Source organism: Theobroma cacao, chromosome 1 (assembly GCF_000208745.1).
Source record: "Theobroma cacao cultivar B97-61/B2 chromosome 1, Criollo_cocoa_genome_V2, whole genome shotgun sequence".
NCBI classification, from domain to species: domain Eukaryota; kingdom Viridiplantae; phylum Streptophyta; class Magnoliopsida; order Malvales; family Malvaceae; genus Theobroma; species Theobroma cacao.
Window position 1 is genome coordinate 11,705,624 of NC_030850.1, and position 22,469 is coordinate 11,728,092.

Sequence of the window (22,469 nt, forward strand, 5' to 3'; positions counted from 1 at the left end):
ACTCAGTTTGTCATGACTGTGAAACAACAAGGTTCAGAATTTACGACACGTCAAAGTTAGAATATGTGATAAGACTGTGACACACCATTGCTTGAACAGCTAACACGCCATGGTAACCGTTTAGACTTCCACTGAATTAATTCCTAAACGATAAATGAATAAATGAGAATATTCTAAGGCCATTTTTCATTTTAAACACTTATTTCTTAGAATTCCTAACGTCTGTGTGATTCATTTCTCATTCTCGCCTGTACAGGAGTGTTCGAGAAGGCTCTTTGCAAGTGTAACGACACCATAACAACAACAACAATGTCGGTTATGAGTGACGTGGTAAGTGAGTCTCAAATTAAAACATTCTTGTGTTCGTTAATTTTTTACTTTTTTATTGGGTTTGTTTTGATATGTTCGTGTCTTTTGTATGTTTTGTTTTGCAAATGTTTAGACTGGGTTTTCTCACTAATTGGATGGATGGTTTTTGGGGTTAAGTGGTAGTGGTTTAACTAGTTTTTGGTGATTAGCAGGTCAGGACATTTTTGTATTATAGTTAGTTATTGGCGTGTCAGCGTTAGCTTGTGACAACATTTTACTTGTTATACATGGCGTGTCACAACGTTTAACTTGTTATGCATGGCGTGTCAGAAAATTTTGCTTGTTATGCATGGCGTGTCACAATATTTTACTTGATATGCACGACGTGTCACAACATTTTACTTGTTATGCATGGCGTGTCACAACATTTATTCCTTATTTATTTCTTCACTATACCTTGTTGCACATTATGGCTTAACTCACTGGTGCATGTGTGCCATGTTTTGCAGATCCAATGCAGACAGTATGAGGATCTTGACATTTTGCCTCTCCAAGAGACGGGGGAGTTCATCCAGTGAAGCCTACGTGTTCAGGATGCTCCTAAAGGTCAATCCACAAGCTTCGTCTATCAAACTTTGACTTTGCTTGCATGGTTGAGTTGATTGTAGCCCAATACAGTTTTCCTAGTACCCCAAGATAAGCATACATGGGTTTGTCAACCCTCTGCATAAAGTCTAAAAACTCCCTTGGTTTTAGGGATTGAGGCATCTTAATTGGTGCTCATATCTTTGCAAAATCAACAGCCATAGAGTGAAGAGTTGCCAATTCTAGGCTGGATCGAGACCTTAAATCATGGACCTAAAATTGGCAACTCTTCACTATATGGCTATTGATTTTGCAAAGACAAGAGCACCAATTGAGATGCCTCGATCCTTGAAACCAAGGGAGTTTCTAAACTTCATGCAGAGGGTTGACAAACCCATGTATGCTTCCCTTGGGGTACTAGGAAAATTGTATCGGGCTACAATAAACTCGATCATGCAAGCAAGGTCAAAGTTTGATAGACGAAGCTTGTGGATAAACATCTAGGAGCATCTTGAATCACGTAGGCTTCATTGCATTGAACTCCCTTATCTCTTCGAGAGTCTTTATGATGTAATGCAGCTGTGACCACTTACAGTGGGTTCTAATATTGAGTATGGATAAGCATCTGAGAGCTGGAATCCCCTAAATAACAATTAAAATATCAAGTTAGTTGATTTTTCTTATAACATGTGTTACTTTTTTAAAACTTTCCTTAATTTTATTAATTTTTTACCATGTCACCAACAAGACTGCAACAATTTTGTGTTTCAAGCCAAGTTTGCATGCACTCAGCATGTCACCACAATTGGGCCCTGCCGTGTCACCCGTCAAGACTGCAAGAAGTTAACGTGTAATGCCATAAGTCTGCATTAAGTCAACGTGTCATGCCGTAAGTTTGAATTAACTTGGTGTGTCACGCTATAAGTCTGCTTGCACTCAGCGTGTCACCATAATTAGCCCCTGCCGTGTCACCCGTCAAGACTGCAACAGGTCAGCGTGTCACGTCATAAGTCTGCATTCACTCAACGTGTCACCACGAAAATTACAAGCAGAATGCTCTTAGTTGACTAACCCATATTGGTGAAATTTAATTACTCATGAAATAGAAAGGAATTTCATTGTAAGAACATAAACGGTTAAATCAAATGAAATAGAAAGGAATTAAATCAAATCATTAATTGTTTAATACAAATGGTAATAAAATGTGACAAATGGGGTAACAGTATAGGGACTTTATCTCTTAATATTGGTAGCCATTCCATGCTTGTTGTTTCTTCATAAGATTTGTGTAGCCACTTATACTTAATGTTGTAATTGTAGTTGAACTGGTTTTGCTTTACGTATTTGTCTGCTCGGTCATTCTATGAGCCACTTTTAGTTATGGAATTTGTTGCTAAACATTTCAAGCAGATAAGCTTGTCAAGGCTCTTATCTGATGGAGATTGCAATCGAAAACATTCTTACAAGCAATGTGAGAATATACTTTAACACGATCTTGATCAGACAGAGGCCTTGATAGGCTTATTTGCCTGAAATGTTTGGCAACAAAGTCTGTAACTAAAAATGGCTCATAGAATGACCGAGCAGACAAATCCGTAAAGCAAAACCAATTCAACTAAAATTTTCAGACACATTTAGTTAGGCAGACAAGCTGTCTTCATCCACAACACACCCTACATTTTCAAACATTGTCCTTCGTATTGGATAGTTGTTGTGTGTGTGACCGATTTGTTTGTAACTTGAACATGCTTTGGGTCGGTGCACTAGTGGAGGCACCGATGGACTTGGAGATGGTGCCAGATTTGTGGATGGAACTGCAAATAGGGATGGGCAGTTCTGTCTATTATGCCGGTACTTCTTGTATTATGAACATCTCCATGCTCGACTACCTTCACCAGCTGATGGAATCCTTCTCCTCCTAGGTCTTCCCACTTGGCCTCGCCAAGGTGGGGGTAAGACGATAATTTCTTTCACATAAGGGGGGATGTCCCACTCACTAGGATGCCCACCGGTCTAATGGATCCCGAACAACCTTCCACCAAAACGGTTGTCTTGTAGTAGTCAGCACAGAATTCAATGGCTTCATGATTGCATTTACTGAAAAATACAATAAACTCAATCTTCAAGCACAATGTAAATGCTATGTCAATTATGGTTCAAATAAGAAATAAAGATATTCTGACCTTATTGCTGCAATGGCATGGCTGCATGGCAGTAAATCTGTTTAGAACTCACAACATGAACACGTCTTATTGGACAGGTTTATAAGTCCGTCCATCTTCTCGTCTTTAACTTTGAACTCCACTCGATTGATAGGCTTAACTACAAAGCGATGTGCATCATTGAACTGTTTGCTCAATTGCCTGGCAACCCAAGGGCTGAGGGGCGTGGTCACCTTGACGGCCTCCTCATACCGATCATGGAACTAATGCTGGAACATGTCTCTGATGAACTCGATCAAAATAGTGATTGACATTTGTCTTGCATGCTTCAAGCATGAGTTAACACATTCCGTTATATTGGATGTCATCATTTAGTATCGCCTTGTCGGTGAACATGCACGTGCCCATTTCTCAAGCCTTATTGTCATAAGGTCAGCGTAGGCTCCCGCGTGAATATGCTTGAGCTGGTTCATATGACTGTTGAAATCAGAAACCTTATAGCAATCTCGAGCAAAGGTGAAAATCATAGAAACGTCTTCGCACTTGAACTTGTTTTTAAAGTTTTTTTTTCAAGTGGTAGCCGCATAAACCATGGTGCACATCTGGGTATGCATTTTGGATTACTTTCTTAATGTCGAGATGCTGATTAGAAATAAACATAGTGTTTTCAAGACAACCAACCGCATCACGCAGCTTGCTAAGAAACCACATCCACGAGTCTTTGTTCTCAACATGGCCGATGCCAAACGCAACTGGATACACGCACTCGTTCGCATCTTTGCATACAGCGACAAACAGAACACCCTTAAACCTGCGTTTCAAATGTGTCGCATCAATTACAACCGTAGGACACATTACATCCCTAAACCCAAAATACAAGCCTCGTATGACCAGAAACAATATTTGAATCTTTCTTCCTCATCAGTAGCCACTGCAGTCACTGTGCCAGGATTTTCTTGATCTAACATATAAAAATACGAGGGTAGTAATTGAAATGACTCCTCCGGTGGATAAAAAACAAGCCTCTCCACATGCTCATTCGCTTGCCAAGCCTTACCATACAAGCATTCCAAACCCTATTGAACCCTCATCTCACAAATTATGTCCTTAGGTCTCAATGCTACTCCATTAGTCCGAAGCTTGTGTGACATAAGTTCACAAATCATCTTCGCACTCGTAGTTGGAAATCGCCCTTGCAAACCATCAACGGTATAGGTGTGTACTTTATGAAATGTCCGAACTTGCCAATATTCTCTTCTATCAGGTAACTTCGTTGCATGCACACTGAACTTGCATGCGTTATCCTTGCAACCAACCTCATAACGAGCTTTACATGACCTTTTTACTTTTATCGAAAACTTATCTTTTATAACCAACATGTTCAAAGCTTGTTTCAACTCGGCCTTTGACGAAAACATTCTTCCTTTGTATAAGCGATCTTTGGCACATTTCGACTCCTCAGTGGTAATTGTTTGGAAAGAAAACCTTTCTGCACCTGTAATTGCTCACGTATGAGATATCCTTGCATTTCCCCATTTTTGATCATTGTCATCGAGCAATGTATCAAGGGAACGAATCCTGTTCTCACCAGCGATGGGGTTATTGTATATGGGGTCATCACACTAAACATTTCCTACATCAACACCTCCAACAGGTTTCGTTTCGCCTTCAAAATTATTGCAAATTGGAATGTTACTATCATAAAGGTAGTCATCATCTGAACTATCATCTTGCCATTGTTCAAGCCCATCATCTGAAGTGTCATCAAATCTATCTTCACCGGCAACGAACAAATCTCCCTCATAAAATGCAGTATTATCCTCTAGGGTCACAATGTCACCCTCTAACCTCACATTGTTGTCCTCAAGTGTCGTATTCTCATTTGACAATGACATTACACACTCTATAGTTTCATCCGATCGTTGCATTTGTTCAAGAGAAGTAAGAAATTGGTTTGATGCACATCTTGATCAAAATTGTGCAGCCAATTGTTCTGTAAGTGTCATCTGTCTATCGGACTGCATAAACTCTTGTGCATATCTCAATTGCCATTGTTGTGGGTTACGAACCGAATGGTGTGGTATATGTGAAGCATTGTAAATCTCATTTTGATTGAGCTAATTACCATGTTGTCCAACTTTTTCATGTGACATAACATTTGTTTGGCGTCCCTTAATGCTGACATACACAGCCGAAACATTCCTCTGTTCTAGCAGAATTAATGCAACATCCTCATTGTCCTTGATAATTGGTCGTGATAGCTCTCCGGGTGTACTGATCAATGCATGTAACTCAATCTCGTCAATTTATGAGTTTACCCTAACAACATCTTCAACCAACTTTATCAAGCCCGCAAACGACAAATCACTCCTAACCCCCCGCATTCGTGACTCACCACCCTTGTAAATGCCATCCACCCACTGACCACCGTGTCTTATCACAAGTCGCACAATTGGAATCCCATTGAAATTTTGAAAAAAAAATATTGTCAATCATTTTACACAATACATGTCGTGATAAAAAATTTGTCAATCATGTTGTTACATGCCATGCATATAACGTAAAATGTTGTAACACGCCATGCATATCAAGTCAAATGTCTTGACACGTCATGCATCATTGTCGTGACATGCCAATCACTGTAATTACTAACTCGTTACACCAACAGCCGTGACAAGCTAAAAACCCTAAAAACCAATTTACCCACAACACATCAGGAACAGTCGTGACATGCTCAAAACCTAAAAAACTAGTTAACCCACTACACACCAGGAACAGCAGTGACAAGCCAAAAACCCATAAATCCAGTTAACCCACGACACGCTAGGAACAGCCATGACACGCTAACAATCCAAAAAACTAGTTAACCCACAATACACTAGAAACAGCCGTGACATGCTAAAATAACGCTAACACATGTTATAGATGCATGACGTGTAACAACTCTGGTCAATGTTTCTAATCCATCTTCTAATTTGCACCAAATGTTTTAGAAATTTAAGTGTGTTGCAGAAAAAACCCAATAACAGGTACCTTGATGTCATATCTACTATAGGGTCTGTTAATCTACAACAATATGGCCAAATGTCGAGAGATAGACCATAGCTCGATGACGATGGTGCTCAACAAAGAGTTGACAAAGCTCATATAATTCAAAGATCTGAGAAAGCTGAGGACGATGGTGCTCAATAGAGACTTGCCAGAGTTGAGAGAGAAATATGACCGAGCTCAAACAGCTGAGCGCATTTATTTTTATGTTTTTCTATTTTATCTCTGGAGGGAGGCAAATAGCTCAAACAACTGAGTATTTATTTGAAACGATGTTTTTAAGGGCATTTTGGTCTACTCATGCTTATTTTTGGTTAAAAACATAACTTTATATGGGTGGTTATTTCTGAAATCACCTTATCACGAGGTCATTTTTCTCACAATTTCCTCAAAATAGAATTATATACGTTATTTTAAGATGAAATCAATTTGGATATTCCTTTAAGTAGAGGTGCCACAAGCGGATGTGTTAAGATAAAAGAAGAGAAAATGAAACTTTATAAGTTTGAAGATAAAAAGATGCTTTGTACAAGGGCTTGAAGTCATACAAAAGGGACTTCCAACCTAAGGAAGCCATAAGTTTCCTAGAGTAAGGGAATCCACAAACCAAATCCCATTAGATAAAAAATGCACCTGTACAAAACCAATTCTATACAAGAAAGTCATAATCCTTCTATACACAAGATGAAAGCAAAAATCAATGCACATAACAACACTCAAGTTGACAACAAATTCCTATGACTCAGATGAACACAAGAGAGAAGCTAACACAATAGTTAGAAAACAACAATGGCAATGCTTAAAAGGAATCAGACCTGAAGATGGCAAAACACAAGGCATAGGGGAGAAAAAAACAAATAATTCAAAAACAAACAGCAAAATGGGAGCCTTCATTATTGGTCATCAACCCCAAAAGTCTCACCATGATGTGTACTAGCAGGAACCTCACTGCATATCCAAAGAGGGTTGCTTGGACATTACACATTGTCTTTTGCAAGTGTGTCAATAGCTCCATAAGTTGATTGTAAAACATGCTTAATTTGCCATTCCTTGATCTTGCCAAGCAATTTGCTAACTTGGATAACCAGGTGTCTCAATCTCCATGAGGTTTCATTTGAGGTAAATATCCACTTAACAACATTACTATTGTCACATTCAAGGATAAGGGGGAAAGCTTCATTCCACCTAAAGGCAACATAAATGAGTGCCATTTCTCTAACTGCCATTAGTTCAACTTTGTTGGAATCACAAATGCCGATCTTTAAATAAGTAGGTAAAAGTGTCTCCTAGCTCATTCTTTAAAAGACCCTCAATGCCCAATTCACTAGGGTAGCCTCTAGATGCTCCATCCATATTGAACTTAAGGCTACCATTTTGTGGCCTAGACCAAAACTTTATCAGTTATAGAAAAACTTGAAGTCTATATTTGAGAAAGTAAAATTATAGATGTACTATATACAACTAATCCTAATCTTATTTATAATCGAATTCTAACTAACTAACCGTTTAGAATATAACTTTAATAAAATAATATATTCTAAGTAGATAATAGTACTATATGATAACTTCAACTAAATAATTTGTCTAATTATCTTAACAAGATGTGGATTTTGTTTGCCAGTAACAACAGGCCTCACGTTAGAACACTCGAGTGTAGTAGGTGTAAGAAAGATCAATGTCACCAATCATAACTTTTTCACAAGGGAAACCGCTGCCACAGACAAGTTTCACTGCAAGTGTTGTTGTTGAAGTTCCCCGAATGTTTTTGAAGCTTACATCGCTGATCTTGACACGCGATGGAGCCTGAAGAATGAGACAAATAACCACCATAGACATGTGATGTGAGTGACTATATATTAATTTGATTTACTATACAAGCAAATAATACTAATATTATTGTGCTAATGAGCTGGACATGTTTTACCTTTGCATTGCACTTCTTGTGTGGGCAACATCCTTATCTGTAAGAATTGGATTGCTGAAATTAATCATTATAATAATGTCCTCAAAATGCATATGAGAGACAATGCCTTCCAAAGAAGTTTGGCCAAGTTTTGACCCTCACTCCATTCATTGTATTGATGAGAGTGCAGTTTGCACTAGTGATTCTAGCAACTGATTCGTCCTTATAATTTCCAAGACTTCCAACACTGATGTCATGACCGGGTCCGCATGTTATATCATATAGTAATCTGCTGGCTACCACCACCAGTCAAAACACTTCGATTGAAAAGTTATATCACATAATATGACTATTAGATTGATGATGGTTTTTCATATCAAAACTTATATCTCCTTATAAAATAATATTTAAAAAACACTTTTAAATCTAAAAGTTATAAAAGAATTAAATTTTTCATAGTATGATTCAAAGATTATGTTTTATCATATGAAAAGTTATTTTTTCTTAAAGTAACTACTAAAAAAAACCTTTATTCAAAAAGTTATATCTTACAACATGTAAAGATGTGTTTAGGATAAAAAGATACTTTAATGAAAAGATTGTATCTAAAAGAAGGTGAAAAGTATTATGTATTGAATGAAAATTTAGCAAAAAAAAAAGATCAAAACACTTTGAGTTCCCACATGTATTCAAATTTCTTATAATATTCTACTTATTGTAAAAAATAAACTCTAAGACCAAATAATTTTACAACCTTCTTATGTGTTTAGCGGTTTAATCTTGTATGTACAAGGCGTAGTTAAATATTTTAAAATTATTCATATAATTTTCTTTTTGCATATCAAATTATATGGGTGAAATAAGTGTTAAAGACGATACTTTTTAAGATAATCAATTTTACTGGTTGTTTTTGAATTTCAAATAACCCCATTTACACCAACACTGATTGCATCTCCCTTGGAAAAACATAACCTTTCATTTTAAAATACACCAACAATCATCGTCGGTAGCAATTTTTGAGTCAGCAATATTGATCCCACTAGAACGACGGATATGGATTACATACGTGTTGGGGCTTTCATCAGGTGAGTAAATAGTGATATTTGTGAAAGCAAGGTTCTTGCACACCAAAGGTTAATGTGAAATTGTTTGCTGTCCAGTGACGTTATATCCCTGACCAATGCATTGGTGATGAAGTTGAATCTTTGGTTATGTCCATTAATTTGAAGCAATGAAATTGTTAGCAGCACTAGTAATGTTTGTTAGTTGTAAATTTGAAATGCTAAAGAATTTTGAAAGCTAGGATCTTACAAGAGGAAGTTTTGTTTTTGTTTTTTTTTTTTAATATAATACTCTCTGTAAACTCGACAATTAAAAGCAAGAGTTAGAATGCCATATAGAGTCTTATACCTTAGTAGTAAAAGACTCCTTTGGCATAGAAGCCAGCTTAAAGAGTTAATACATAACAATTCTACACCAAGCCAGCTTCTATAAAAGAGAACAGCAGTAGCACCAACAAAAGGCTCTATACCAAACATGCTCTGGTTATTAACAAAAAAAAAAAAAAAGAAGAAAAGAAGAGAACGGTGCTTCATGCCAAAGTCAAATCTAAATTCACCGCTTCGCCAATTGGACTGGGTTGTCCCTGAACAAAGTTCAAGCGACTCCTTACTGTACTCTTGGAATCCGCTTCTCCAGTAACTTGATTAGTGCCAAAGGCAGCCAGTGAACCACTTCCACAGCGATCAAAGCGAGTATAGTCAATGGGCTGAGCCAGAGTCAAATCTAATTCACTACTTTGTCATATGAACTGGCTTGTCCCTGAACCAAATCCGAGCTACGCCCTCCTGTACTCTTGGAATTTGCTTCGGCCAGTGAACCACCCTCATTGAGATCAAAGGGTGCCTCTATGTCTCTCTCTTCTTTGGTCTTAGGGCATGCACGGAGCGATTGTTCTCCCATACTATCTTGCCAGGTTGTTCAGCACTAAAATTTTCAGCCGAAGGGATCGACACATCTGCTACATTCTTCTTGATAGCTCCCTCCTGTTTGACCGGTGCATCTTCCTTTGGCAGTTGCTGACTTGCTGTTGCTGTTGCCCGTGCTTAAAATTGCTAATCTCTGAGTGCCTTGTGCCAGTAGTTTCACCTGCTAGTGGTTTTTCAACAATTTGGCCGACGCCATATCGTCCTACAATGAAAGAAGGAAAGCAAGATCTGATTTTTTTCAACAATGGCGGTGATCCATACCGTGGATTTCAACAATAGCAGCGGTACTACAAAACTGTAAAGCTCAAAAGCTAGGAATTTTTTTGTCCGCTGACTCTGGTTCGCTGAATTTTTAGCAAATTTTCCAACATTGAAAGGACAATCATCAAGAAAAGAGACTCTTGGTTATCGGACCAGAGATTCTTGCAATGATTCACACTCTGATCAATGCGTTGGAAAGTAGCCCAACTAGGCTCTGTAAATTTGGTAGGATCTGCTGGGGCCTTCAAGTTTCCTCTCACTTGAACTTCCTGGGAGCTTTACAAGGGCCTTCCAGTGCCACCTGGCTCAACACATATGCCCCTTCTGGAATCACGACCATACTCGGAGTTCCTAGAGAACAGGCCTCTTTCCAAGCACTCACCAATGCCTGATTGATATCTGCATTTCCATCTACCTTCGCACCGTCCTTCAGTACATCAAAAACACCATCGGACTGTGCTTCAGCATTAGACGTTACAAGTTGTAACAATGACAGAGCCAACATATTCAATCTCATTTCCATCTTTCTATGCTTTTCTTCCCTTTCTTTTCGCTGAATAGTTTGTAAGAATATTGTTGTGGTTCCTTCTTAGTTTCAACTTTCAACCCATCTTATAGTGTAACTCAAAAGCTTAGTACCACTTAAAATCCCCAACCAGTTATTAGCTAATTTAATCAAATGCTTGGTTAAGGATTTCCAAGGTTCAAATTTAGTTAAGATAAAAAAAAAATTGCAGGAGTAAGGCCAATTCGTTTGTTAAAAACTAAGAAGGTAAATAGGTCTAGTATCAGTACTAATTACTGTATATACACAGCATTATCCTTTATCTTTTCTTTTAAAAAAAAAACATTATCCTTTATCTATTACATAGTGATATATTGGATCATAATAGCATTAGCTTACTTTCCAGCTACTGAATCCCATGTAGCTTACTTTTATATTATGTTTGATAAGATTTCAAAAAAATCCATGCCGATCCTGCCGGCATATCTATTTAATAAAAGAACAAAGAAACAAAGAGAGAACAAATTAAGAGTACTAGTAAGCTTTTCCTCATAGTGACATGCTCCTTTCAGAAATCCACAAAATGTGTGAATTTACATTATAATTCCATCAATTAAAAATTAATATATATCAAGTCATAGAGTTTGTTTTTCTTCAGCATTATCCTTTTTTTTTATTATTTTGAAACGCCAATTACAAAAATGCCGAAATAAATCTACGGCCGTGAACAAATAAGCTGCAGACTCCAACCGGCATAAAAACAACATCACAGCGTCAGCCTTAGACACAGCACCACCCAACAGTAGAATGGCACTTGACTGTGCCTTGAGAAGAAGAATAAAAAAAAACTCGAGGTGGGATCCCCATCAACGATGGGCAGAGCATACCCCCAAATTCCGAGAATTATCCTTTTCATCCAAGATCCTGCGAATGTTGTCCAAAGCATCTTTGGCAGCCCTGTTATGTGCAATTTCCTTCTTGAGACTACATGAGCCTCTTCCCACAAGTCGGTCATCTACGAAGACATCAAAAGCAGTGCTTTCTTTCCATAAATCTACAAACTTCACTTTCAAATTCCTCTTCTGGCACACTTCATACAGCTGCGTCACAGGGTGTATCTCGAGGTTTTCACGCCTGATTACGGGCTCCAGCAAATCCTTGAATACCTATCCAAAACAATTTTTTCATGGTACGGTGTTCTAATGAAAATTGTTCGTCCCATTACACATTGCTACGGTAACTATGTTTGATCTTAATTGTTGCATTTGACTGCATAATACAAGGTCCAAAAAGAGAAGATTTATTATTATTATTATTATTATTATTTACAAGTAATTGAATAGTTGGACTATGGGATCGTTTCACCTTTAACATTGTGGTCTTCGTTTGTTTGTAGTTTTTAGAACCTTGGAGTTAAAGAGATATTATATTAAAAGCGAGGAGAAGTTGCGGAGAAATGTATGGTTACCGTCCGAACAGTATCAATGGAGGAATTGCTGTCAATGAAAACGGCCCCAATCGAGGCTTCAACAAGATCGGCTAACGCCTTTGGCACGTCAACGAGTCCATTAGAACGCAGGGGATAGCGCTGTATTTCTTTAGAAAATTGTCGAATCTGTACGTGTTAAGATGTTGCAAACGTCGTTAGATTGAGAGCTTGAGAAAAAAGGAAGCATGGCATCATACACTATTATACAATATTTCTGGCAAATGACCCAAAAAGGAGAAGATGCCTTTTGGGGAGTTGAAGACAAACCAGTAACGAATGCCTCTACTCTAATTATCATCGTTTAGAACTAAGGTACAAAACCTTTCCAGCATAAAGACAACAAATCGATCGATGATCTTGTATCCTGGCAGGTCTAGTATTTAGTGTATATATCAAACATAGACCTAGACCTAGTCTTTGGCCGACTATGCTCCAACTTGTAAAAAACAAAAGCTACCTTTTATTCTACAATATTCCACAGGCAATGAAAATTACATATTCAATATTTCAACAAAAGGCCCGTTTTTGTTGTCCAGGAAAGTTATTTAGTTCAATTTCCCTTCATTGTTTTTCCAACTAATATTCAGCCTTATATATGTGCATATAAATAGTAATGATAAATGCATTAGTAAAAATATAATAAAAAAGGCTTCAACAGAAGAGATTAGCTTAATTAAATTTGGTTTAACCGTTATTATGATTGTTAATTCAAAGTGGAGATTTAAGATTGAGGAGAGAATAAAAAATTTAGAGTCTGTCTAATCCTTGCTTGATCAAAACTGAAACTCTTTTCTACTGGCAGTGATTCTTTTGGGAAGTTTAACCCAAGTTGGACAAACCATTGAAACTGAATTCAAGTGAAAAATGTGAATCTCTCAAGTTTTCTATTAGATTGGAAGAAGTCAACTCACACCAAATCTAAAAACTAGAAACATCACTGTCCAAGAAGATTTCAACAACTAAAACATTATTACGCCACCAGAATCATCACCGTCTAACCGTTCAGCATTGACCTTACCCAACCATTCATTATCCCTTTTGATTAATCAAACTCAAGAGCCAAAAAAAAAAAAGTCTGAATTCTTAGATGATATATCTCTTAAAAAATTATCTCTATAAGAGTGTATTATCTCTTCATTAAAAAAGAAAAAATAAACAAAAAAAATGTCTTTTTGTCGCTTACTTGTTCCGCAAGAAGAGGTTTCTTGTGGCGTAAATAACGGTGCAGTCCATGCTTATAGGCAACGCGCGCGAGTTTCTCGGTGTCGACATTAGCGGCTCGGAGCCTGGTCAAAGCCCCCGGTGGCAAATCAGGGTACTCGAAGTACTGCTGTTTGGTGAAGAGCAGGTTAAGCACAGAGTCACCCACGTACTCTAGCCGCTCGCTGGAGAAGCTCTTTCCTAGAGAAGCATGTGTGAAAGCTTCCTCTAACAAGCCTTTGTTGTTAAACTGGTAGCCCAGAATGTCCTCCACCTCATCCAGACTCGGCAACGAGTCTATCTGGGCTGACTCGACCGCTGACTCCATTTGTAGTCGGTCGAGTGCTTCCTCCTCTAGGGTATCCATGGCGGTCATGGTAAAATACAAAGGGGAGGGGTTTGGTGAAATAAAACTGCTAATAATAATGTCTATGGACTGCATGTACCAAAAACATAATGGCTATGAACGATGGTAGAAGTATTATATATAGAGAGAGATATACATAGACTAATTCGGAGAAGTTGAATGAGAAGAGAATAATAGAAAACAAGCAACTAGCACTGGGACTAGGACAGGAGAGTTCTAAAAGATAATATTCTCGTTTTTTGGTTGATAAATATTTTTTAATTGCCGTACAGTACATGTTAGAAAAAGAAGATAGAGGTCATAACGAGGGTTTCGGGGTTTTCAGTTTATGAAAAGCAAAGTTTATGGAAAGATACCGTTGGCAAAACGTCTGTGAAAAGAGAAACAAAAGGTTGACCCTTTTCCTTTTCAACATTTTGCACCGCCTTCATTTCCGTTTAATCTTATACTATTATTATTTTTCTTAAAATATATATATATTTATTTTTTTTTTACTTTTTGGTGTACATGAAAAAAATCTAAAGTAAGATTAAAAAAAAATGGTTTTTGGTCTTGGATAATGTTATCCCTCCTTTAATTTAATTACCAATAAGTCAAGTCTTGAATGTTGTTATTAGATATGTGTTTAATTGTTTATAAGATATATAATAACTTGTAAACTAATAATAAACTTCAGAATTGATCTTTTTATATACTGAGGATAAAATTAGAAAATTTTTTACATGGTAACTTTTATGTAACTATTTTCACGATGTTGTTCAAATATTTCTCAAGTGAATCAACGTATTTATCTTAGTATACTTCCATGTATTGTAAATAATAATAATAATAATAATAAATCTATATTGAATTATTAAGTTAGCATATTTAGTTTTAGACAATTAATATGCTAAATTCATAATAAACTATAACTTTCCTTATTTACAATTAAATAAAGTCTTATTTGATTATTTTATATATTTCACTTTGTGTGGTAAGAATCATAAAAAAAAGGTAGTAATGCATGAAAAATGCTGCCAAAAGCATACCTCAATACAAATTGGTTACGTTTTGTTAGGGCTTTTAGCAAAGCCAAGAGCTATAGCCTACAAGGAACCCCGAATTTAATAATGAGGTCAAAACGCCTTGTTCGTGCGGTACAAGCATTGGCGCAATACAAGGCAGCCAGTGAGGAGAAGACCGCTTTATTTCCATGTGGGTGGGCAAAACAATGGGTTCATTGGAGCTTTGAAAGTTGCTTTTGAGATCAGAAAGATGATGGGAAGTTTGGCACATTCCGATTACCCAACTGTATTCATATAAACTTATCCAAAATTACAAAAATATTTCCAAGGCATTACTTATGCCTTGCATAAAAAAAAAGAAAGTATCTATATATATATGTATTTTATTATTATTTTATCTTCTTAATTTTTCCTCATCACCACTTCCACCATAAATTATATTAATCATTGTAATTCCCATCCTTCACAATTTATCCTACTCCGTCTAAATTTATAGCAAACTAAGCATGGGTGGACAAAATGGTTTGTACAATTTTTGTTTTCGTTTCTTGCTTTTAACAATTTAAGTTAAAAAAAGGCTAGCTAGTGGAATTTTTTTATTTGAAAGTTGAAATAATATTTAAATACTTAATTTAATGATAAATTCGTGTATCTATTTAATGAAAAAAAATCACATAAAAATAGTCATATATACAACACTAAGAAATTGTTTCATCAAGCCAATAATTTAATATTATATATATGATTAACCCTTTATTAATATCTCTTTTAATTTTGTAAGGGGCGTAACTTGGGAATATAATGCATAATCAAGGTATAATGTTTTAAAAAGTCCTTCAACTATTCAAGAAATTTCATATAAATTCTTATTCTTTTATTTTATTTTAATAATAATTAGTCAATTATTAATTATAAAAATTTATTTGATATAAAATAAAAAAATAAAAACTTTATTGAATAAAGTAAAAAAATAGAGTTTATTTGAATTTTTTTAATTACTTTAAAATTTTGAATTAAAACCCTTAGTAGATAAAGAAAAACATAGCATGCTCATAGATTTGGAAAACTTCACAAAAACGTATGGACTTTAGTATCCCTTTAATTAAAAAAATAAAATAAAAGACAAAGAGCAAAAGTGGGTTTGTTAGAGTTTTGACACGCCTTAAAAGTTTTGGACGGAGTATGAAGGCCAAGAATCCAAGGACAAAAAAGTCGCCTTTTTTCCCTTAAAAACGAGAGAGTCGTGAGACCTTTGGTGCTTGTTCTGGATTTCATCTGCTTTTAAAATTATTTGTCTGAAAGAAAGAAATGATCTAATATGAACTTACTGGAAAGGGCCCATCACGATGAACACACATAGCAGGGGAGGTCGGCAAGTTAGTTGGATCCATCCTTAAGCTTTGGCAGGCTGATGTGTTCAATGTACCAAACTACCAACAACATTCGTTCTTGCGCCCCAAGAATTACTACTATATGCCTATGGTGGTACAGCGCTGAATTGCAGCCTTTATTGCCTTTTCTTTCTTTTTTTTCTTGTTCATCACATGTGGAAAGCAATCAACTCAATTGGATGACGGAAAATGACAATTACTGTAACTTACAATTCTTTATAATCAACTGAAAAGGAAAAATGAAACACATAGACCCGCACCCTTATTCTGTAATAACAAAACTTAAGTAATATTTTACGTGCCAACTTTGCTTCCATAGTTAGATGTCATTTTATAATGATCTGATAATATATAAAAATTATATATTATTAATGCATTATATATAAATGCTTGTGCATAATACCAAGATTAAAAAAGTCATATATCCATTAGATGTGTTATCTAAGCCTCGATTACACCAACTACTTGATTTTTGGTTTCCTGATGTAGATAAAAAAACTTAGTGTAATATATTTCTTCTATTGAGAATAAAAATGAAAAAGAATCTGTCAAAAATTTCCTGCTTAACTTATTATTAGAGCTTAATGGATATATATAACTCTTAAATCTCGATTCCCACAGGGCTGTTGTTCTAGATTGGTTGTAAAGTACAATATCTAAAATATTAATTTAATTTTTTTTGGTTTTATAATTAAAAATGACAAGTCCATTGACAGATTTGGACCGCCCCAGAGAGCCCACCGTCAGATTTACTTAAAACTTGCTCACTCTTTTTATCACAGTAGTTCCACTTTTTTTGAAAAAAAATTTTCAGGAGGCCATCTCAGATATTGCTTGAAAGTCTTCAGCCTGCCAGCTCGAAAAGGCCACATTCTACATCTCTTCATTTCTAAAATTACACTGATAAGCCTTCTAAGAATAGATTAGTTATGGAGTCCTAATCCTCTAGCGCATCTGCAAAACTTCTGTTCAGGCTCCTCAAAGTTCATCATGTTCCCGAGGTTGTTCTTTGTTCATCAAATCTAGTTCATGTTGCAGCCACTTTAGCTTAACTTCCGGACAAAGAGCTGGTGTAGATAACAAAGCTACATACTCGCAACAGCTTAACTCTACCCTAGTAAGCCATTTGCAATCATCTTAACTAGTCCTAGTATCGTGCCCTGAGTTTCACACGGTAGCCACATTTGCAGGCAAATTAATAATTGGCGGACTCATGTCAAACATTAACTAAAAAGTTTTGGTGACTTCAGTTCCACACCAGTGAAATTATTAGTTAGCAACTTATTCATCATCGCAATCTAAAAGGATGTAACCCATTCTTTTACAAAATTTGTCTCAACATGATATAGTGCAGCTGGTGGACTGCACCGTCATTTTAGAAGCTCAGCCCTGAAGCAATTCTGCAACTAATGTGCGATAACCAGAAACACTAAAAACTTGCTTAAACAGTTCACTAATAACATATAACCGAGGCATCCATTAGAGTTATTATAAATTACATCAAATGCAATCAAACATCAACAACTAGCATAACACGACCCCTCCCATGGAAAAACTCATAACAAACATGGCGGAGATACATGCAGTTTGCTACTACATTCATGCTCCACTACAACTCTCCCAGTTACCAATAACTCATGTCATCTCACTAAACGGAGTCAAATAGAATAATATAAAATGCAAAAACACCCTCAGATTTGCAGTATAAATCATTAGTAACTTCTAGCATGAACTATGTAGTGCCCGCATATTAAATAGGAAAAACAGAAGCAGGCTTTATTAATGGCATAGAGATCGTGATGGAAACTGCAGTGACAAAGAATTACAAAATCTATCTAAATGTGGAGTTTTTTCTGTACGCTTTTTATCATACAGCAATCAGCTAATACAAACAAGGTTCAAAGACGTACTAAGCTATCACTATGGCCAAATAAATTTTGCACTCCAGTGTATCACACTTGAATGGCATGTGAATTTAAACTAAAACAATGATGCAATCTACACAATCAGTAACTTTATTCTCTTAACCATCCCATATCTCCACCACCTATCAATCATACAAACTGCCCAAACAATCACAGCTTCGATACAACATCAAAATTAGTTATTCCAATCCAAAGTCCTTATAATTAGAAGCATCAAATCGGAACAAGTAAATTCTAACCAGAGCCAACAAAGATACTTATATTTATATCAAGACCAGAAAACCAATCAAAATCAACTCAAAACATTCATTAAAACAAAACCATCCACTAAATTAGGAACAATAACAAATAGTCTTTCTAAATCCTTGATGTTGCTACTAAAATTAAGACATTTTAACACATCAAAAAGATACCCAGAATGGGAACATACAAAACTCTTCTTCCAATCATAGCCATCAGATTTAATCACCCTTTTTCCTAAAAGAGCATCCCTCGGTGAGTCTAGCTCTACCACCAGTAGGCTGGCATAGAACCGTCTGGCAGTTACCACACACCACCACAGTTTGAGAGTGGCTAAATACGGTCGTTCTGCAAAAAGAGTACAAACACACAAATTAAAAAATGAAATATATTAATAATTATCTATTTAAAACTATAAATCTAAAATCCAATTTAAACTTACATGTTGAAGCAGCCTTGACATTTAACATCCTTAAAAGAGAGCAAAACCGAACCAAGTTAATCCACCATGTACAACAAATCATGATACGAAAATAAGGAAAAAAAGGTTAAATACCAATATATATTACCATGAAGAAGGAATTGGGAGACTGAACGAGACGCTTGAGCTTGTGCTTCTTCTTCTCAAGCTCCACTGGAGGATTCAACAAATCAATGTCGTTTTGGAGAACCTAAACAACAGCCCAAATAAGATTATAACGGTTAAACATAACAAGAAAAAATACGAACAAAGCCTGAAAATGAAGTAACGCGAACTGAATCGCTGATATCGAACGTGGAGTGTAAGAGGAAAAGATGAGCGGCTTTGAGATTACCATGGTCGCAGTGGAGAGGAGATGCGCCGCTAGGGTCTTGAAGCTGAGGAGTTAAACCTTTGAAGAGAGAAAGAGCTTAGAAGGATTTTAGGGTTTCGTTTCTTGGGCCTTTTGTTGGACTTTTAGTACCAAGACGTGGATTATAATTTGAAGGAGCTAAGATGTTTATTAATGAAATAAATTAATAAAATTTTGAATTCCATTTAAGGAAATATTATTATTGTGTATTTAATTGGCTAGGAGTGTTGCGATCGATATTTGAAACTCGTATTTCTTGAGTAATTCAAACTTAAGGGAGTTTTATTATAGTGCATCAGTTTAACTTTTTTTTAGTGTTAAATTAGCATAATTAAAGTCATTGACTAATGGTGGGTTTTTTATTCTAAGAACAAATATAGTTCAACCTTGAACATTAAAAAACAATTCCACATTTCAATTAAGAATAGCTTTGCTACTTGGATTGAAATTAATTAAGGTTTTAGCTAGTTACTAAACATTAAAATTGATCTTAAAAAGAGTTCAAAGATCTATGGAAAGGAAATGGATAAGAACTGATTATTTACTTTAAAAAGAGTCTAATAATAAGGGGATTATGATTAAAATAATAAAAATAAAATGGATGTATGTGTGTTTTCTAATATAAAAAAAAACTAAAAAAACAAATTTAATAAATAAAGAGTTAGGCTTTGGATAGGATATTAAAAGCCTAGAATATCCGATTCAATCTAGTTCAAAGAACATGTTATATTAATAAATAATATTTTTAATTAAAAACATGACACATAAATTTTTTTTTAAATTCATATTCGCAATTATCATTATTTTTGTCCTCCCTTCTCAGATTTCGAACCATTTCAGAGAATGAAGATATTGGTTTGGGATTTTTGACCCATGGGGCTAAGCAATAGAAATTTTGTGTTGATAACGAGAGAGATTGGTGAAATAAACTGCTAGCAATAATGTCTATGGACTGTGGTGGTAGTTTTATATATATAGAGAGATATAGACTAATACGGAAAAGTTGAATGACAAAAGAATAATAGGAAACAAGCAACTACTATTAGAACTAGCTATTCACACGTTCAATCCCAGCTCTTCATGACAATGGAAAATTGTTTGTAATCGTCAAGTGCTTTGCTGCTGGTATCATTCTAGCAACAGGTTTTAGGCACATCCTACGGGCTTCCTTCGACATGTTATTCGTCTAGTTGCTTGAAAGAGAACCCATGGCACAAGTTTCCTTCACAGAGTATGTGGCAATGTTATCTGCAATACTGACTTGCGACAGTGACTTTAATGGTGGATTCCATGCCTACATCAATATACAGCAAGAAATGCAGCTCTGTGGCTATCACAGAGTGAACCAAAATTCGCAACTCCAAAACCTACAAAACATATAAATTATCAAAATTAATACTAATAATGTCAAATTAATTTCTATGTATTGAAATTTGATCAAATATCAGTCTGATGACCATTCATATCTTAAGGCTTAAGCTAAAGAAAAGAATTTAAAATTACTTCCACCAATTTTCTGCAATATGATTTACTAAACAGGAAAAACTTAGACATCTTTAGTTTATACAAAAATTACCTGAGAGACTACTCGGTGTCGAAGAAGCTCAAATGAACCGGAGTGATCAACCAAAGAAACTGAGTCCTGAGGATGGCCATGAGTTGCATGAGTATGAATATGCACGTGCCTTTCATGTTCCCCTGTTTTCTCTTCATCGCCGTCAATCTGTTGGTTCTTACTAGAGTGAGACTTGGTATAGTGAGAAGTAGTAAATACATCAACCATCAATGTAGCAATCGCAGAAGCCATAGCCACCAATCCGGCGAACGTAAAGTTCCCTCAAGGATTTTCATTGAGACAAGGAGATGTTAATCTGTTTTCTTTTTCATGAATCCCCTTGGGAATCTAGGTGGAAACTGGACTGAAAGAAAATTTGGAGAGGGGATAGGGATTTAATCAGACAGATTATGGTGAGGGGCTTGGGTTCGTGTGCGTGATTTTTGCTCTAGCCTCGGATCAGTATTTGGGAACGAACTACTGTTAAGGGGCTGTTGTTTTTATCTTTAGGCAGCATTCGTCCCCAAGGTCTGGCGGGTTTGAGGAGAGGGGAAGTGGGGAATTAGGTGGGTCATGAGATTTTGTGAGGTTCTTCTCTCTGTGATGTGTGTTTAATGTGTCATGAGCAATATCATGTAAATAGGGTGGCTAGAAAGGTTAGGAATTTTGCAAGGAAACGCAAGAGGGATGACTGCTCTTCAGAGTGAGATTCTTCTTCATCTTCTGGCAATTCAGGAAGGTTCTTCATAAATAATATTGAGCAAAAATTCCGTCAAGCTCAACTGCTTGGAAAAACAAACACGTTTGGCGTGAAAGGAATGATGAGATAGGAGTGAGGGAGGTGGTATTGGATTTAGCGTGTGAGCAGTTAGGCAGTGTTTAGTTTGCTTTGGTGAATCAAGGTATAAGGTGTGAGCAGTTTTAGCGGTTAGGGGGGTGTTTAGTTTGCTTTAGTGTCCTCACAAGATTAATTTGTTTTCATTCCGACAGGAATTCCGTATTGAATTAGATGTCTTGACAAGAGCTGCAGGGATGTCATTGATTCTCTCGGCTGGTTCTACAATTGCGAGCTTGGGCTGAGCTTTGTTTATGACTCCAACTTGTCCCAATTATCTCAAAATTGGGCCCTATTGGTATTGGGTTTTTTTTGTGTTTTACTTTGTACTTGTTTGGTCTTACTTTTTTTTAGTTTATTTAATATTTTTTTAAATAATAAATTTTTTTTAAAAAAAGAGTTTTTGAAAAAGCTCCTGTGAGGAGCTTTTTTTTCTCTTCTTTTAAAAATGTAAGAAAATTTTTATTTTTGTTTCAAAAATATCCTCATCTGTTAAATATAATTACAATATTACCTTTTAAAAAAATACCATTTATGATAATTTTAATCAAAATTATAACTTATAAAAAAGAATTTATAAAAAAAAATTTACCAAATAATTTTAGCTTAATTTTAAAAGTTATTATTTTTCATAAGAGCTTTATAATAGTTTTTAAATTAAAAAAAATCTAAACCAAACAGGCTCTTTATGTACTTTTTAAAGTTCAGAGTTATTTGAATTATATGATTCAAAGTAATAAAATTACGTATTTTTTTTATAAAAAATCTAGTTAAATATTTAAAGTTGAAGTTGATAGTGGACAAGCCAAATTTAAGTAACTAGTAAAGCAACTGAAATTCTTTAATTGTTCTATAGTTTTTCTTTTAAG

At 35.7% G+C, this 22,469-nt stretch overlaps 3 protein-coding genes and 1 pseudogene across 3 annotated transcripts; all 4 read right to left on the reverse strand.

Moving 5' to 3' along the window:
- LOC18612320 lies at positions 7,082 to 10,779 on the reverse strand (annotated as a pseudogene).
- Positions 11,405 to 14,084, reverse strand: LOC18612321 (ribonuclease 3-like protein 3). Its single transcript, XM_007049064.2, has 3 exons — positions 13,434 to 14,084; positions 12,230 to 12,376; positions 11,405 to 11,927 (listed from the first exon to the last, which is right to left on the reverse strand). The coding sequence occupies exons 1-3, from the start codon at positions 13,890 to 13,892 to the stop codon at positions 11,628 to 11,630; spliced, it is 906 nt and encodes a 301-aa protein (XP_007049126.2). The 5' UTR covers positions 13,893 to 14,084; the 3' UTR covers positions 11,405 to 11,627.
- LOC18612322 (40S ribosomal protein S27-2) lies at positions 18,381 to 19,315 on the reverse strand. The gene is made up of 4 exons (XM_007049065.2): positions 19,193 to 19,315; positions 18,947 to 19,048; positions 18,820 to 18,848; positions 18,381 to 18,725 (listed from the first exon to the last, which is right to left on the reverse strand). The coding sequence occupies exons 1-4, from the start codon at positions 19,193 to 19,195 to the stop codon at positions 18,599 to 18,601; spliced, it is 261 nt and encodes an 86-aa protein (XP_007049127.1). The 5' UTR covers positions 19,196 to 19,315; the 3' UTR covers positions 18,381 to 18,598.
- Positions 20,141 to 21,632, reverse strand: LOC18612323 (zinc transporter 1). Its single transcript, XM_007049066.2, has 2 exons — positions 20,787 to 21,632; positions 20,141 to 20,577 (listed from the first exon to the last, which is right to left on the reverse strand). Exons 1-2 carry the CDS (start codon positions 21,015 to 21,017, stop codon positions 20,455 to 20,457), a joined length of 354 nt encoding a protein of 117 aa, XP_007049128.2. The 5' UTR covers positions 21,018 to 21,632; the 3' UTR covers positions 20,141 to 20,454.

What these genes read in the sequence shown, in the direction of transcription:
- LOC18612321 (XM_007049064.2), bottom strand. Translation starts at nt 13,892, where the DNA reads ATGCAGTCCATAGACATTATTATTAGCAGTTTTATTTCACCAAACCCC. An exon ending in AACCTCTTCTTGCGGAACAA is followed by an intron (nt 12,377 to 13,433) that starts GTAAGCGACAAA and finishes TAACACGTACAG; the next exon opens with ATTCGACAATTTTCTAAAGA. An exon ending in CCATTGATACTGTTCGGACG is followed by an intron (nt 11,928 to 12,229) that starts GTAACCATACAT and finishes TGTTTTGGATAG; the next exon opens with GTATTCAAGGATTTGCTGGA.
- LOC18612323 (XM_007049066.2), bottom strand. Translation starts at nt 21,017, where the DNA reads ATGGCTTCTGCGATTGCTACATTGATGGTTGATGTATTTACTACTTCT. An exon ending in GACACCGAGTAGTCTCTCAG is followed by an intron (nt 20,578 to 20,786) that starts GTAATTTTTGTA and finishes TATGTTTTGTAG; the next exon opens with GTTTTGGAGTTGCGAATTTT.
- LOC18612322 (XM_007049065.2), bottom strand. An exon ending in CTCCCAATTCCTTCTTCATG is followed by an intron (nt 18,849 to 18,946) that starts GTAATATATATT and finishes CTCTCTTTTAAG; the next exon opens with GATGTTAAATGTCAAGGCTG. An exon ending in TGTCAAGGCTGCTTCAACAT is followed by an intron (nt 18,726 to 18,819) that starts GTAAGTTTAAAT and finishes CTCTTTTTGCAG; the next exon opens with AACGACCGTATTTAGCCACT.